Source organism: Gastrolobium bilobum, unplaced genomic scaffold (assembly GCF_033153095.1).
Source record: "Gastrolobium bilobum isolate Gb01-03AN ecotype WA unplaced genomic scaffold, APGP_CSIRO_Gbil_v1 utg14970, whole genome shotgun sequence".
Classification (NCBI taxonomy): domain Eukaryota; kingdom Viridiplantae; phylum Streptophyta; class Magnoliopsida; order Fabales; family Fabaceae; genus Gastrolobium; species Gastrolobium bilobum.
The window spans coordinates 494461-511735 of NW_026899194.1; the positions used below are offsets into that span (position 1 = coordinate 494461).

At 34.6% G+C, this 17275-nt stretch overlaps 3 protein-coding genes across 5 annotated transcripts; 2 read left to right on the forward strand and 1 right to left on the reverse strand.

Annotated features, from left to right (window-relative positions):
• The first annotated feature begins 498 nt into the window (after positions 1-498).
• On the forward strand, positions 499-9685 carry LOC133288116 (uncharacterized). Of its 3 annotated transcripts, none has more exons than XM_061485813.1 (20): positions 499-683; positions 770-858; positions 956-1065; positions 1153-1207; positions 1521-1609; positions 1893-1959; positions 2043-2105; positions 2324-2494; positions 2592-2685; positions 2765-2844; positions 2964-3039; positions 3181-3224; positions 4084-4151; positions 4584-4669; positions 4766-4923; positions 5015-6369; positions 6506-6779; positions 8015-8221; positions 8305-8461; positions 9193-9685. In XM_061485813.1, exons 1-20 carry the CDS (start codon positions 572-574, stop codon positions 9489-9491), a joined length of 3654 nt encoding a protein of 1217 aa, XP_061341797.1. In that variant the 5' UTR covers positions 499-571; the 3' UTR covers positions 9492-9685. The 3 variants fall into 3 exon arrangements, with proteins under 3 accessions (XP_061341797.1, XP_061341796.1, XP_061341798.1); XM_061485812.1 differs by having other exon boundaries at positions 5015-6353; positions 6493-6779; XM_061485814.1 differs by lacking the exons at positions 499-683; positions 770-858; positions 956-1065; positions 1153-1207 and having other exon boundaries at positions 1223-1609; positions 5015-6353; positions 6493-6779.
• A 160-nt stretch (positions 9686-9845) lies between these two features.
• LOC133288109 (polycomb group protein FIE1) lies at positions 9846-13657 on the reverse strand. Its single transcript, XM_061485804.1, has 13 exons — positions 13446-13657; positions 13252-13317; positions 13023-13145; positions 12696-12776; positions 12524-12616; positions 12325-12400; positions 11788-11867; positions 11655-11726; positions 10914-10973; positions 10729-10825; positions 10445-10508; positions 10292-10351; positions 9846-10185 (listed from the first exon to the last, which is right to left on the reverse strand). Exons 1-13 carry the CDS (start codon positions 13623-13625, stop codon positions 10116-10118), a joined length of 1122 nt encoding a protein of 373 aa, XP_061341788.1. The 5' UTR covers positions 13626-13657; the 3' UTR covers positions 9846-10115.
• Positions 13658-14324: 667 nt separating this feature from the next.
• LOC133288127 (protein CHLORORESPIRATORY REDUCTION 41, chloroplastic) lies at positions 14325-15212 on the forward strand. The gene has a single exon (XM_061485826.1). It carries the CDS (start codon positions 14360-14362, stop codon positions 15059-15061), a length of 702 nt encoding a protein of 233 aa, XP_061341810.1. The 5' UTR covers positions 14325-14359; the 3' UTR covers positions 15062-15212.
• Positions 15213-17275: the final 2063 nt, after the last annotated feature.

A 17275-nucleotide genomic window follows, 5' to 3' on the forward strand; every position in this document is an offset into this window, starting at 1 on the left:
ATCTTTGATACTACTGTTGTACAAAAGATTCAGTACATTCCATCAATGAAAATATTACATGTCAGTTAAGATACATTTTTTCTGTCAAATTTTTTTTCTCTCATCTGATGTGTAAAGCTCTTATTTATAAAATGCACTGAATCTAGCTACAGCAGTAGTACCAAAAATTTATTCGTCACGGTTTCTATCATGAAATCCAATCCCGAGGCACATGTTCCATACTTATTTATTTATTATTTATTTTTCATGTCAGTATATAACTATATATTGTGTGATTTTCTAGTTTTTAATATATTGAAAGATACTATAGGTATGGAATTTAAACTAATTTAAAATGAAAGAGTCTGCGAAAAAAAAAAGTAAGATGAATTATGTCAGTATTTAATTATAGAAATTAGATTGAAGGCTATCTCGCACGTGCCGCACGTGCTCTCGCCGCGACCCTGAGTCCATTTTCATTCCTCTGTCTTTCTCTGGGATCGGAGCATAAGAAGAAGAACAAACACAGAAAAAAAGCTTCACTTCACAGAAGAGGGGGAAAACCCGACCCGAATCTCACGATCCAAACCCGATGGAGTCGATACTGGGTCGGGCTCTGGAGTACACTCTCAAGTACTGGCTCAAATCCTTCTCCCGAGAACAGTTCAAGTTGCAAGGCCGCACCGTTCACCTCTCCAACTTAGGTTAGCCTCAAATCCAAATTCAAATTAAAATTCGAATTCGAATTTCATTCCGTTTTCATTTGACTGAGTTCGAATCTTGCTCTCAGATATCGACGGCGACGCTTTGCATTCAAGTGTCGGATTGCCGCCGGCGCTGAACGTCGCCACCGCCAGAGTTGGCAAGTTGGAGATAACAGTTGAGTAATCAGTTTCAGTTATAACTAACCGTAACCGACTCTGTTCACTTCTCTGCTGCTGTTGCATTATCGATTTCATTTATTTATTTATTGTAGCTTCCGTCGGTGAGTAATGTGCAAATAGAACCGATCGTTGTGAATATTGATAGCCTCGATCTTGTTCTTGAGGAGAATTCTGATTTTGATGCATCTCTTAGTCCAAATAGGTAAACATGAAGCTAGTGATGCTTATTGATCTTGCTGTTGATTTTGTTATTTCATTTTCTTGGTTACTTTACACCGTTAATGTGCAGTGCCACGCCGTCGGCTGCCTCCGCCAAGGGTAGCGGATATGGTTTTGCTGATAAGGTTTGAGTTTGAATCTATCTTCTCTAAGCCTAATTTGATATGCATGATATTCTAATTTGCGCTAGTGGTTATAAAGATGTTGGCGAAGATAATTTGTTGACTATATGGAGAGGTTAATAAATTTTAGAAAATTATAGAGCAGAATAGGAAGTTAAGGATTCAGTGGAAGGTTGGTTCATTGCTATGCAGTTCAACTTAACTCAATCCTTTCTTTTATGGTTTGGTAGTTCCTAGCAATGCAAATCACTTTTTCACAAATACGACTATCTTATTTGAATGTTAGTTGTTCACACTGATTGTGATTAATCATCAGATTGCAGATGGCATGACTATAAAAATTCAGACAGTTAATTTATTACTTGAAACTCGCGGTGGTTCTCGTCGCCAAGGGGGAGCAACATGGTGAGTTCTTGTTACAAGTGCTCTGAATTCAATGTGTTGTTTGGTTTGTTTATGCCGTACAAACACTACCAAGTGTTTAGGGTTGATGCAGTATCTTGTTCTCTGCTGGGGTTGATGCAGTATCTAAACTACATTTCGTGCAGTGGAGTTAAAATATAGTAGGTGGTCTCTGTGGGGGAGCTTTAAGCATAAACCTGATGAATTTTAATCTATGTTTGGGTCAAAAACTATGTTCGAAGTTTTACCTGAAATCTATTTATCTCATTTACGTCTCTGGTTGCAGGGCCCCACCTATGGCAGCTATCACCATACGCAACCTTTTGCTGTATACCACAAATGAAACCTGGCAGGTAATTACTTCGAAACTCAGGCTTACAATAATTCATGAATCTTCTTGCATATAGCATTTTATTGAAGAGTTTTTCCTTTTCAGGTTGTAAATCTCAAGGAAGCACGGGAATTCTCAAGTAACAAGAAGTACATATATGTCTTCAAAGTAATATATCCCCCTTCACTAGTTTTAATATGTGTGTGTGTGTGTGTATAATCTGTATTGGTATGATTTTCTTTCTCTTCTATATTATGGCTCTCCTTTTGCTATAAGATTAGCATCCTTTCATGAAAATTATTTTCTGCTATATTCTCATTGTTGAGGTACTATGTTGCTTATGTCTGTGTTACCTAATGATAATTCTCACATCTTGTCCTGTCCAGAAACTGGAATGGGAATCTTTGTCTGTTGATCTTTTGCCTCATCCTGACATGTTCGCGGATGCTGCGTTAGGCTGCTCCCAAGAGGGATCAAACCTGAGGGACGATGATGGCGCAAAGCGAGTATTCTTTGGAGGGGAGCGTTTTATAGAAGGAATATCTGGAGAAGCATATGTAATGAATACAGTTCCTCCAATTTATTTTATAAATATTCTGTTTTATTATAGAATTTCATGAGTCATGAAGTGTAGCTTGACTTTATAACTACCAGATCACAGTTCAGAGAACAGAGTTGAACAGTCCTCTTGGGCTTGAGGTTCAATTGCATATCAATGCAGCTGTTTGCCCTGCATTAAGCGAACCAGGTGACTAAAAGGGCACATTTTAGGTTCCTATTATCCAATTGTATAAATGGCATGAGATTGATACTTTGTATATGAGCAGGACTTCGTGCACTTCTCCGCTTTATGACAGGATTATATGTTTGTCTAAACAGGGGTGATGTTGATTTCAAGGCTCAGAAGGTTTCATATTGTCTTAACTTTTCCCTTCTTTGAGCACACCGATCTTAGTAGTTTGTTATGCACAAAATCTTGTTTCATTTTGGCTTTCTTTGAGTCTGTTTGTAATTGACTTGTAACAGCAATCCACTGAAGCAGCTGGGCGTTCTCTAGTCTCAATTGTCATAGATCATATATTTCTTTGCGTCAAAGATACTGGTTTGACTTTAGCTTGTGCATAGTTTTTTTATATGAATTTTGATTTGAATCTCCTTTAATTATTATTAAGTATCATAGGGATAATAGTTTTACGTACAACATCGCATGCAAAATGATCCAACTATTTGCATTAACTTGCAGAGTTCCAGCTTGAGCTTTTGATGCAGTCCCTCTTTTTTTCTCGGGTAAGTTCTTTGATGGTTAGATATTTGTTTCCTGACATCATCTAATGTTCTTGCACTCATTCTTTCTTTATTGGGTACTTGTCCATATTAATCTTAATATTGGTATTTGTAATACGTAGAATAGAACTGACCATATCTTAAGCCAAAATTAGAAAATAGTACATAACCTTATATTTGCCTTTAAGAATTTTTTGGGGGCTTTAGAAGACTTCTACATATAGTTTTTTTCTCTTTTGGGTCCATTGGAGGCTTATTGGTCAACAAGATGGGAGGTAACCCTCTCTTATATCTGTGTGCATATGTTTTACATATTTCTAGAATTGATATGAATGATTCTGAAATAAGAGAAAAAGGAAAATAAAATTGTATACATTACATTTATGTGATCGATGTGATTTTGCCATGATAAATTGATTTCTTTAAAACTAACCATTTGAAAAGTTTAAGCTATTAGATGAAGGCACATTAATGTTTTTACATCTAAACGTTTCTTTACACAAGAACCCTTTGAGCATAAAGCGTGGACAATGCATAGGACCTTAAGCTGAAATTTAATTTGTAACTTTTATTTAGAAGAATAGAGGCAACAAGGATCGAACTCTTGACCATGTGGTTATGGAGGCTCTAATTCTTTGTCATGAACCAACCATCCCAAAAATTCAAGTTGTTGGATGAAAACACATGAATGATTTATTTCTAACACAAAAAAAGCCAAAAGATGGAAAGCTCCCCCTCCTCTCAAAAAATAAAATAAAATTACTTCTCGCCCCATATTGCCATGTTGGTAATCCCTGCTATGCAATGTTATAAGCCTTTCAGTGGAAGTAGATTTATACTCTTTAATTAACTATCCTTGTAGGCCAGTCTTTCTGAAGGAGACAATGACAATAACTTGACCAGGATTACAATTGGTGGATTATTTTTGAGGTTTGTGTCTTTGTGCCCTCTCTGAATAACAACTATTAAAAAAATTAAATGAGATCTGTGTGGGTGTATGGGGTGCAGGTGTCTGTGTCAATGTAATCTGTGCTCCTAGGGTTTTAATGGAAACTAAGAACCTTCTAATCCGAATATATTGGCAATGGGTTGCGGCCTATGTATAGAACCAAAACTCTTGTGGTTTGACATCTTGGGTTGAATCATGAGAAGTTAATGCAATCGAAAAGGAGAAAAAGAAAAGAAAAGAATAAGAATTTCTTATATTCTTAAGGAGTAGCAATATTCCCTACTTGATTAATCACTTTGGTGCTCTTGATAGTTGAAATGACACAATCATTATTATTTATTTAACTTTTTTAGTTGACTGTACTAATTGTTACAACGAAACTAAAATTGTTGTTTGTGATTATTGGAATGCAGGGACACCTTCTCTTCCCCTCCATGTACCTTAGTGCAACCATCAATGCAAGCTGTCTCAAGAGATGCCTTCCTTGTGCCAGAATTCGGTATTAAGTTATTAACACATTCTTGAAAAGAAGATATCACTTAAGCAATGCATATATTGTTTGTTTATTTATTTTTCCCATCCTTTCTTTGGGCAGCCAGAAGCTTTTGCCCTCCAATATATCCTCTACAAGAACAGCAGTGGCAGTTGATTGAGGGAACCCCTCTAATATGCCTCCATGCTCTTCAGATCATGCCTTCTCCACTTCCACCATCCTTTGCTTCTCAAACAGTTATTGACTGTCAGCCTCTAATGGTATGGGCAGGTTCTTTCGATAAATGGCCTGCTATAGAAATATAGTGCATCTATTGTTATTTATTTTTGATGATCTATCTGTATTTTTTAGATTCATCTCCAGGAAGAATCATGCCTGAGGATATCATCTTTATTAGCTGATGGTATTGTTGTCAATCCTGGTGACATTTTACCGGATTTCTCAGTGAAATCTTTTATTTTCACTCTCAAGGGTCTGGATCTTACAGTTCCTTTTAACAAGGCCAAACTGGATATTTCTAGAAGTGACATGGACAATACAGTCCAGACCTCCTTTGCGGGAGCAAGGCTTCATATTGAAAACCTTTTCTTTTTAGATTCACCCTCATTGAAACTAAGAATGCTGAACTTGGAGAAGGATCCTGCTTGCTTCTGTCTTTGGGAAGGTCAACCAATTGATGCTAGCCAGAAGAAGTGGACTGCGAGAGCATCCCAGCTTACTTTATCTCTGGAAGCATGCACTGACACAACTGGAGGTCAAAATTCCTTTGGACAGACTGAAGGATTGTGGAGATGTGTTGATCTGAAAGATGCTTGCATTGAAGTAGCTATGGCAACTGCTGACGGCAGTCCATTGTTAAAAGTTCCTCCTCCTGGGGGTATTGTCAGGGTTGGAGTTGCTTGTGAACAATATCTATCCAATACTTCTGTTGAACAGTTATTTTTTGTCCTGGATCTCTATGGTTATTTTGGGAGAGTTGGTGAGGAAATAGCAATGGCTGGAAAAAGGAAACAATCCGAGGACATTAGGGACAAATCTTTTAGTGGAAAGCTTATGGACAAGGTTCCTAGTGATACTGCTGTGAGTTTAGCAGTGAAAGAGCTCCGACTTCAATTTCTGGAGTCTTCTTCAGTGAATGTTGAGGGAATGCCTTTAGTACAGTTTGTTGGAGATGATTTGTTTACTAGTGCCAGTCATAGAACCCTTGGTGGGGCTATTGTTGTTTCATCTACTTTACTTTGGGAGAGTGTTGAGATAGGTTGTGTGGATGCTGAGGGGCACTTGGCATGTGTAAATGGCTCATTCTTGAGTTCTAGTGAAAATGCTCCCTCACCTAGTGATAATGGATATCCTCAACTAAGAGCTGTTTTCTGGGTGCATAAGAATGAGAAACATCTATTGAATGGAAACGCTCATTCAGTCCCTTTTCTGGACATAAGCATGGTGCATGTCATACCATTACATGAACAAGATTTGGAGTCTCATAGTTTGAATGTCTCAGCTTCTGTATCTGGCGTTCGTCTTGGTGGAGGAATGAACTATGCTGAAGCCCTCCTGCATAGATTTGGAATACTTGGGCCTGATGGTGCTCCTGGGGTGGGTCTTCGTAAAGGGTTGGAAAACTTACAGAAAGGACCATTGTCAAAAATTTTTAACACAACTCCTCTCATTGTTGATAATTCAGAAGATGGTATGAAACAAACACTGTCATTTGATTTTCTGTAGCTGGTTTATATACTTCATACGTAATAAATTTGTTCTTTGTTCATCTTCCTTGTGTTCATTTGTTACGTTTAAATTTACTTTTCTTACTTACCTATTTTCACCAGTGGAAAGCATGAGGGAAGGGAAAGAAACCAGTTTTCCACACTTGAAGAAGCCAGATGATGTGGATGTAACTATAGAATTGAGAGATTGGTTATTTGCTCTTGAAGGTGCGCAAGAGATGACTGAAAGATGGTGGTTCTACAGCCATGGAGATGAAGGCAGAGAAGAGAGGTGTTGGCACACATCTTTCCATGCTTTACGAGTCAATGCAAAAAGTAGCCCAAAGAATATTCCTGATGGAAAAGCACGATTGTGTAGAATACAACAACATCCAGTAGAACTGGTTACGGTAAAGAGATGCTTCTTTCTGATTTTTCAAGATTTAATGGAGTTTGTATGTATAAAATATTCTTTATACTTTCAAGAATGAAGTTTTATTTATTGGTTCACACGGTAAAAGGAGATAAAACAAGATTAAAACTTATGTAGAAAATAGCTCGGCTTCTGCCAGGCATATCATATCCAGCAGGAATTGCAAAACATGATATGCCACATTTATACTTCCATTCCGTCAAGGATGAAATGGCTTCTCCGGCATATATCTAAAAACCTGGCAAACTAATTTGCAACCTATGGCCTTAATCAGTCAAAAACTACTAGAATTAGACTGAAAAGGATCACAGATCTTTCAGGGAGGAGGGGGAGGGGGTGGAGAGAGCTTAAATGGATCATTAGACCTGCTTCACTTTTTTCTATTGATTAGTAACTACTACTATGTCAAAATAGAAATAACTCATTATGAAAACTAACCAAACATCTGTTTGAGGACAGATGTAAACTCTTGATTTTAATAAGATATCATGTGAAGCTTCTTCATTTTCATGCGCAAAGCTGATCATTTTTCAGTATATAATTTATTTTTTTTCTCTTTTCTGAATTACCCTACCTAATTCATTTTTATTTTGAGGTAGTAAGACTTCTATTTGATTTTGTTAGTTTCAGTATCGGGTAATTATGATTTGTTGAAAATACATACATACGGACTTAAAATCTGTGTCCCACATGAAAGAGCTAAATGGACAAACGTTTTAAATTGGATCTTTGGGGAATGGTCCGAATATATGCAGTAACTTCTCTTGTCAGCTCATTTAGCATTCCAATTTCGATTTTTAAGGTGGTCTACATCTCAATTAAGTACCTGATAGCTTACCCTTACACAACCTTTAACTGATGGAATTTGCTGTTTGCTGCTGGTCATTCATTGTTCTCAAAGTCAGAAGAGAAGGTTTTCTTACTTGGGTTAATTGGACAAACATGAGGCTAGAAGTCTTTCTTGTCAAATTTGTTATGATGGTTAAGCATAAAGAGTTTACACATAATGATAAAACACAGTTAGTATATACTTACCCCAGAAATGTTAAATATCATCTATTCTGGGTTATTTCTGATTCATATACTTTTGGTTTAAATATAGTAAAAATCAATATCCTTAATTGATTTTATTTGTGTATCTTTTCATTTCTGTTTCTTGTCTTATAAGACATGTCCGCCCCTTAAAGCATTGAGACTGCACTTGCGTTGCAGGTTGGAGTTCAAGGACTGCGAATCTTGAAGCCTCACACCCAGAAAGACATTCCTTCATCAATTCTAATTGCTAACGGGGTTAAAGAGTTTACTGACACAGTTGGAGGAATTGGTCTTGAAGTTCGCTTGATATTATGTGAGGATAATGTTGCTGAAGAAACGACTAATTGGGAAGTGGAAAACCTAAAATTCTCTGTTAAACAACCGGTAATGAGCATTTCATATTAAAGTATGGGTCTTTGTCTCTCTTTTATAAGAAGGTTGTGTATGATGATGGTTTTTCCATGCAGATTGAGGCAGTTGTAACCAAGGATGAGCTTCAGCACTTAACTTTTCTGTGCAAATCTGAAATTGATTCAATTGGCCGGATAACTGCTGGGGTTATACGGCTGCTCAAGTTAGAAGGTTCTGTTGGTCAGTCTGTAATAGATCAACTTGGCAACCTAGGTATGTCGTTAAAGTTAAGAGCATTGAATTCATTTTCATTAGATATAAACTCTTATTCTTTTAAGTGATATTGGTGGAACCTTAAGCCTTACTCAAAGTTAGGAAGTGATGGGATTGTTTTTTCTTTAGAAAACTGCATTTTTATGTAGGGCAGAAAATGGATTTAAGATTTGAGGTCTAGCATTCTTAACTGGGGGTGGTACATTGTTGAAAGGAGGGAGGCGGTGCACAAGACTAGTAGGACAAGGATTCTGTCAGTGTTATTTTTTCAAAAGAAATTTTTTTTAATAGGAAATAGATAACGTTTCAAAACAAGGTGTCTCGGATCCAAGTGACTGGTAAATCGATGACAAACTCAGCTGGTTGCCATATATGACAATACTTTAAATAGTCTCTGTAAACCCTCGAAGATCAGAACGAATTGGGCAATTCTAAAAGTCTTAAGAGTTGAAGACTTAATTGATTGTGTCAATTGAACAAATTTGTGAAAATGGTGAGTATAGACTGTACTAATTTTGGATTGGTAGATAGAAAAGCACAATGAAGTGATATAAGTAATACTAGTTGCCTGGTGTTTCTCATGAATTGGAGACTTATTTGTGATTAACTGTATTTTTGAGCCCATCATAAGTCCTGCCTAAGCTATTATTGTTCCTAGGAGTTTGCTTGATGATGCATTCTAATTTATTCCTTTTGTCATCATCTTCTAATAATGGTATGATGACTTGCAGGAAGCGAGGGCATTGACAAGATTTTCTCTTCTGAAAAGCTTAGTAGGGACGGTACTGTTGGTAGTAGAGGACTTTCTCCATTACCAAACTTGATAAACGAAGAATCCCACAAAACTATGGAACAGACATTGACTTTGCTTGAGGAAGCGGTTGTGGATACACAGGCTAAACTCAATGATTTAGTCAGTGATATTGGTACTTCAGAGTCTTCTTCAGTTCAACACCTTACCATCATCAAACTGAGTCAAAAGATTGATACTATGCAGGGGTTATTGATTCAATTACGGAATCAAATTTAAGGGGATTCGGCCATTTTTTATGTATAATTATATTCAAAAGATTATCAATTATATAGGTTACAAATCTTGTGTATATAGGATACAAATCCTTGTTGGGTGTTGTACAACTTGGGTAGATGCTGAGGCTCCACATTGTTGTAACAGAAATTTTGTTCCCTCGAGCAAAAATTGCAATCTGAAGAGTTTTTTTTTCATGTTCTTAGGCAGTTTAATGGTGTAAAGGGGGGAAAATTATGACTACAACTTTGGTCGATCATTTTGGCATTACATAGCGACAAAGGGCCAAAAAATAAAAACAAAAAAAACAAACAAACAAACAAACGAAAGAAAGACTTGGCACTAAACGCTGAATGACTTCTTTTAACAAAAAACAATCTAATAATACTGAACGCATGTTTGGTTTTACTTCATTTTTTTAAAAGCTTCTAAACACAAGTTCTCACTTGAACATTTTCATTATAAACTTTTTTTAACACAATAAACTAATACTAATACACACAATATACTTGGTGAAGGAAATAAATCAGGTTCCTGGTGTTCATGACTAGTTAAGCCAATAGACCAGAACTGCTCCACGTTGGACTGCATATCGTGCACATCAGCTTGGTATTGCACGGAGAAGAGTTAGACTGGGGAGATTGTAACATCATCCCAGCGCCATATTGTTCCATCCTCACAGCAACTCAAAATAGTACTACAACATAACAGAAGAAAGGACTACAGTTAAAAAAAAAGAAAGAAATGAAAATATTGCATCAAAATTATGAGCAGCAACATGAAAATATGCAAGCAAAAATTACCTTCCATCATAGGACATAGCAGTCTGCCTGATTGGAGATTTTGATTGAGCATGGGACAACCTGAACAAGGTGAAAGAGCATAAAAATTTGATAAAATAGAAATACATTGATGTACTAAAAAAAAAAACATTGAAATGTAATTGATAAACGAACCTTGCAATGAGAACAGGGGGGCTTGACTGCAATTCCCAAACAAAAATCTTCCCTTCTCTGTTCCCTGGCAGACCCAGAAAAGAAAAGAAAAAAAGCAAGTCAATACTGTATATAAAAAAACACTTGAAATTACAAACTTGCACACAGATGAACTAGTTAAAATTGTGTCAGAAATCTGTAACAAACAAAATGTGTTATACTTAGTTCCTGTCACTGTAGGACTAAAGCTACACTTACTACAAAAAATACTATATGAAAAAGAAATTGTAACTAGTTATTCTTACCTATTGCAGCTGCATTGTAATGGAAATCACAAGAAAACTTGATGAACCAGATATCACACTCCGGAACAGGGTATTTCTGAAGGACGTCAACTACACCCTGAACAACCAAAAAAGAAGAAGCTGAAACTGATAAAAACTTACACATTAAAAAATAAAAAATGCAACCGATGATAATTCTAACTAACCTCCCCTGGAGTTTGTTCCTTCACTTTAGGCTCCCACAAGACAATTTCATTGTCAACACTCTGGAAATGTGACATAATGCATTACTTTAAGAATTGATATAATCTTATGAAATCTGAGAAATTCAAAACACTATACTTATGACTCACAATCAAGTTCCCAAAATGGAGGAGTTGCCTAAAAACCTTTAAAACTTTTCTATCCCAATTATTAAACTTATTTTTTATAAAAAAAGAAATTTTAGTAGAAGTGAAAAAGGATTACAAAGAAAAGATATGATTTCCCACTTAAGCCAAACAACAAGGAAAAATATATAGACATATCAATACAAAAAGCTACCTCTGCATATCTACCAAAGTAACTCCTTAAATTCCCATGCACTGAGCACCAAAGTGATACCATAAAAATTTTCCACAACTAATTTATTGTTTTCATAATAGCATTAGAAGCTGCTGATTTTACAACAGATCCATTGGAGCATAGCATTTCAAAACTCTAACCCAATCCGGTTTCAATTGAGAACCCAGTTTTCCAGTAAAGTATGGGGAGCTCTTTCTCAGAAAATGGTTAAACTTTTTAGAAGAATTCCTTGTTTTCTTCTTTCCTTTCACTGTTTGTATTTGGTATCAGGAAGGTTTTATCATAAACAGTAGTAGTGGAAGTCACATAAATTTCAGCTAGGGAACAGTTTTTCCCTACAGCAAACCTAACTTTTGATTTCCTCCAGCAAGTAGACTACTCACCTTTGAGAGGATAAAATCACCCAGCCACCTATTACAGTCAACGTAATTTGAATGAACTGAGGCATTGAATACCTGAAATTAGGTATTATTAGAAAAGATCCATGATGTGTACCTAAAACAAACTGTTACTTACAGGAAACTGCACATATTTTGTGGGAAACTTAGAAGGAAGATCTGTCCATGTGAATGATTTTTCTACATAGGACCAGAACTCTGCGGCAGCATAAAGGATATATAGATTAAAATGAGTACACTAAATAAAATTTCACATGCATAGATGAGAGATTCTTACACACATCATGTACATTCTGGCTTGCGCACAGGACACTATACTGCATGGTGGAATCCAACTTTAAAATCGTCATCTTAACTACCCATTTGCATTGATTCAGTGCATGAAACTAATTTTGAAACAGTTCTCAGTAGCAGTGAGTAATTGCATTATTATACAATTTTTTATTTTCTGAGTCTGATAATCAAATAGGGTTTTCATGGCAAACAAAAACAGTCATAAATATTCTGTATTTTTCACTGGTTTAGGATTTTAATCTTTTTAGAGACTATAGAATCATCATTATGAGAAAAACAGTGAAATTTGACAGGATAGTATCAAGATAAACAAAAGCAACTAATGATATAATAGCAACACATATAAAATTAAATACTTTACCCTTCATAGACCATATTTTTACTGTATTATCCATGCCACAACTGGCAATTCGATATATATCTGATGGATGAAAATCCTACAATAAGCAACATAAAGTCAGTCGGGCTAATCTCTAAAACCCGAAACTTCTATTATCACTAAGAGTTGGTAATTAAGCAAGAAGGAATGGGGAAATACATTAGATGCAGAATATACTTACAACACTTAAGACTTCATTACGATGTCCTCCAGCTCCAGCAAATATCAAAACGCATATACCGGTATGAACATTCCATAACCGGACAGATTCATCCTGGTCAACCTTAGATGTCATTGAATGAAAAACAAGTGATTCTTTAATAAGTGAAACTGCAAATAGAGGCACCATTTACTTTGCTTGCAGAAATCACAAGTGATGGCTTTAACGTTTGAGTCCTGATTTCATTTATGGAGTCCCCATGGCCAAGAAAACTCTGGAGAGAGAAAGGCATCATGTCAGGGAGCAACAGGAAGTACATAATGAATACATTTCTTTCCAACATCATTGAATAAGGGGAAAAAAAAAAGGTTACTTCAAGACATTGAGCTTTCCAATGCTTCCCACAAAACTCTAAACTAACAACCAACACTAAATATTATATATATACAATCATCAGGTTCCTCAGCTTCAAGTAGATTGATTAACAGCTATCATTATTGTTACCATCAAGGGTTCATACCTTGTGAATCTTCTCATTGCCTGCATCAATGACTCGGATTATGCCATTGATTCCTCCAGCCACTACAAATGGGGACCCATCAACATTGCATGCCCAGCTCACTGTGTAAAAAGATTCATCCTTCTGGTCTACAAAAAAACAGATAAAAATTAAAACAGTTTTCTACATATATTTCATACATTAAAAAAAAAAAAACCCTCAGAGACAAGAATGTATAGTGATCACTTACATCTTCATCTACATATGATTGTAAAACAGCAATAACTCCTCCTTCAAGACATTGATAAACAGTAACCTAATGCATTGAGAAGATGAACCATTTAAAATGAATCAAATTTTTGGAGGAAAAAAGTGAAAAGTTTCAAACTTTAGGGGTGTAAAGAAAAAGGGGGGTTTTTTTTGGAAGAGGAAAAGAAAGGGTACCCTATTGCCACCAACAGTGGCGAAAACGTTGAGGTAGCGAGAGTCGATGAAGTTGAAAACGACGGCGTATAAAGGGCGTTTACCCTCTTGAAGACGATTGGTGACTCTGTACTCTCTCTTCTTCGAAGGAGTTAAGGAACCCACCACTGGTTCACATCCCAAACCAAACAACTTCGCCATAATTCAAAGCAACTTCAATACCCTTCTTCTTCTTCTTCTACTACTACTTGTGAAACCTCAAAATATAGACTAATTAGTTTACGATTAAAAAAATGGTTTATATTTTTGTTTTATTTCTTATTTTTTTTGGTAATCATATTTTTGTTTATTTAACCATTGGTGGAAACGTATTATACATTAATTTTAAAAACAATTCAATGGAATATAAATCTTAAATTAATATAAAAAATTAATAAGTAGTTTTAATTGTTAATATCACTTTCTTCGTTCAACATCAATATCAACATCAACAATATCTTTATTCCAAATTAATTGGAGTGAGTGATAGATGAACCCAAATAAAAGATAAAAAAAAATATCACTTTCTTCGTTAAAATCATATTTTATTGTTCTCTTTATTAATGTGTAAGCTTATTATTTTCTTAGCATTTTGATTCAAGGATTATGCTGTTATTAAGGCTTTAAGCTTATTAATGTGTAAGCTTATTATTAATATCACATTCTTTCGCTAAAATCAAATTTTGTATCAACTTCTTCCACCTTTTTTTATATGACTTTTGTGAAAATTCTTAGCATTTTGATTCAAGGATTATGCTGTTCTACACATTATAACAGGTTACCATCCTCACCAAATAAATCCAACTTCAACTCTTCCTAACAAGATATTTTTAGATATTATTTGCTTATTGAACAATTATTTAACTTTTTTCTATCTGAAAATTGAGGCCTATGCTATGCATACACCAAGCCTTATCCTTCCTTATTCACTTTGCTACCAAACTAGCATGGCTTCTCCAATCCTCTCATACCTTGCTCCTCATAATCTACAACACCATGTCTATCCAACTAAAACATCACCAATTCCATTAGAGCTTTCCATTCACAGCCAACACAGAAAGCACTTTTCCATCAGAAGCACTTCTTTGAATTCCACTCCTGAGCCTGAATTACCAACCCCAGATTCTACAACTAGTACACTCAACAGTCCAGAGACTTTTCCCATTGAGAAGAGAAGAAGATCAGAGATAATCAGAGAAAGAAGGCCAAAAACTGGCCTAGTAAAACCAGAACCACCAAACTTTGAAATTGGTTGGAAGAGGACCAAAGAGATTAATCTAGAGAAGCCAATAGGGTATGTCATAGCTGATTTCTTGGAGAAGCTTGAGAGTCTTATTGGAAAGGAATTTGGTTCAACAGAACTTCTTGCAAAGGCTGGGGAAATTGTTGCTGAAAGGGCAAGAGAGGAGGCAGAGATTTTGAGAGATGAAGGAAAAGTAGAGGAGAGAATGGTCACAGAATTGTTTAGAGTTTTGAGGTTGATGGAAATGGATTTGGAAATGGTGAAGGCTTCAGTGAAGGAAGAAACATTGGGTGAGAGACTTGAACAAGCCAAAGCAAGGTGCAGGCAAGCCATACTTGTTGCTTATTCCTTCTGAACTCTTTCATGGGAATGTGAAATTAGGGATATAATGTAATAAGAACTTGAAATTATTGGTAAATATTATGCAGTGCCTGATTGACATTTTAATAATCATCACATTATTATTTTCTTACCTAAGAAAAGCCATCAGATTCTGACTAAAAGAAACAGTATAATATTCATGGAGAAGTGGTTCATTAGTGTATGCTAAGCACTTTGAGAAGCAGAAGATTCTTGAAAATCTTAATGGGAACTATGAATTTATGCATAAGATAGCAGGATTTCATCCCTTCCTCACTCTTTGACATATTTTTCATTATCTGATAGTGATTTTATTCATGTTAGATTTTAGAAGAAGTATATAAGACTTTTCTATTGCATCTTATAAGGTTAACTTATAAGATGAGTTGTTCCCTATAGTTCAACTCATAATTCAATTTAGTACATATAGTTTTCAAACAACATAAATTAGTTCCTATTAGTTGGATTTGTTCCCTTTTAGAGTAAAATTATAAGAACCAAATAAGGGCTATTTTACATTGTTTGAAAATTATAAAAATTGTTATAAAGGATTTTGATTAAAACTATGGGGTTTGAATGAGTAATATAACTAAATAGTAAGAAATCATTCACAATGTCCATGATATATTTGGAATTTCATAAGGGTGCTTACAGGTTCATTCAGAAAACAACAGTGTTAGCTGCAATGGAAAAAAATCACAAAATCTGCACGGCCTTTAAATCAATTGATGAAATTTGTTTGTTCAGTCACCATTTCATACACACCCACAAAACTTAAAGCCATTAATTTCAACTTCTGTATGTGTTTTGTGCACAATTTTTTGTTCAACTATCTTTTTTATTTAGAACTTTTTTTTCCCAAGATTTTTATCTAAAAAGAAGTTGCTTAATATTTAGGTTAGGAAACTCAATACTTGAGAGGTCGTCGTTAAAAAATTATGCGAGAAACAATAATAATAAGAACACATTTTAACTCAAAATCAATATATTAGATTCGTAGAATCTTCATCTTATATAATTCCACATTATCTATTCTTTCTTAATGTAAAACAACTTTTCACTCACACTAAATTCTTAATCCTTAAATAACGCCTAAACATTAAGGATCTCCTTAACTATCAAGTGAGACTACTAGTCCAAACTGAGATTCAAACTAGTACAGAAAGGGAATGCAAGATAGGAAGTGCAAAGTCATATCATGGTAAGTGGCATATATTTTGTTTAATTTAATTTAATTTAATGTAATCCTTAGTTTCATAATATTCATATTTTATGAAATTTGTTATTTTTTATACTATTTTTTTTTTTGGTAATCTATTTTTTATACTATTTTTTTATCATAACATATATTGTACCGACAATATCATATAAATAATGTTATAGTCATTAACAATTTTTGGTAAATTTACAGTAATTTAATATTTGTACATCTATTTTTTTAATAGTTATTTAATGTTTAACAATTGTTTCTTCATTAACAATTGCATTTGTAATTTATTAATACATTATGTATCAATATTTTTTATTATTGTATGCGGAGGATTTTATTCAATTCTTTATATATACGAGTAATTTAATAAAATAAAGATAGACTAGGAGCAACTAAAATAGAAAATCAATTTATTTATGACAAAAGTTTTTTATGGGCACGTTACAATAGTGATGCTTGCTTAATAAATTATTATATTTATTGGTTTATTGTTTTATAGGGTGTATATGTGGGAATCCTTCCAAAGATAAAATGACCATACCATTTGACTGGCATAAAACTGGTTGAAACAGTTGAACTGTGAACTGCTAGCATCGTCAATTTGATATCCAAATTTATTTTTAAAACACTATAAAGTAACAATATCGTCAAATCATTTGTTGCTATCTATGAAGCACCTACACTTCAAAATTCCTGACGTGTCGTGTTTGACACTTTTCGATACTCACCGACACTCCAATACTTATTGCAGAGACTCAAAAAAGGGCCAAAGATTACGTTACATTGCATTTTGAATTCCAACTATTAGATTCGTTGAATTACAATTACTATTTTGTTGAGTTTTTTTTTTTTTGGTAAATAATTATTTTATTGAGTTTAATATAAACATTTGGAATATCTTATGTTTTTTTTGCAAAATTGATGGATATTATAAATTTATCTTTATTTTTTTATTAAATATTGAATATTAAATATAATATACACAACATAAATTAAAAA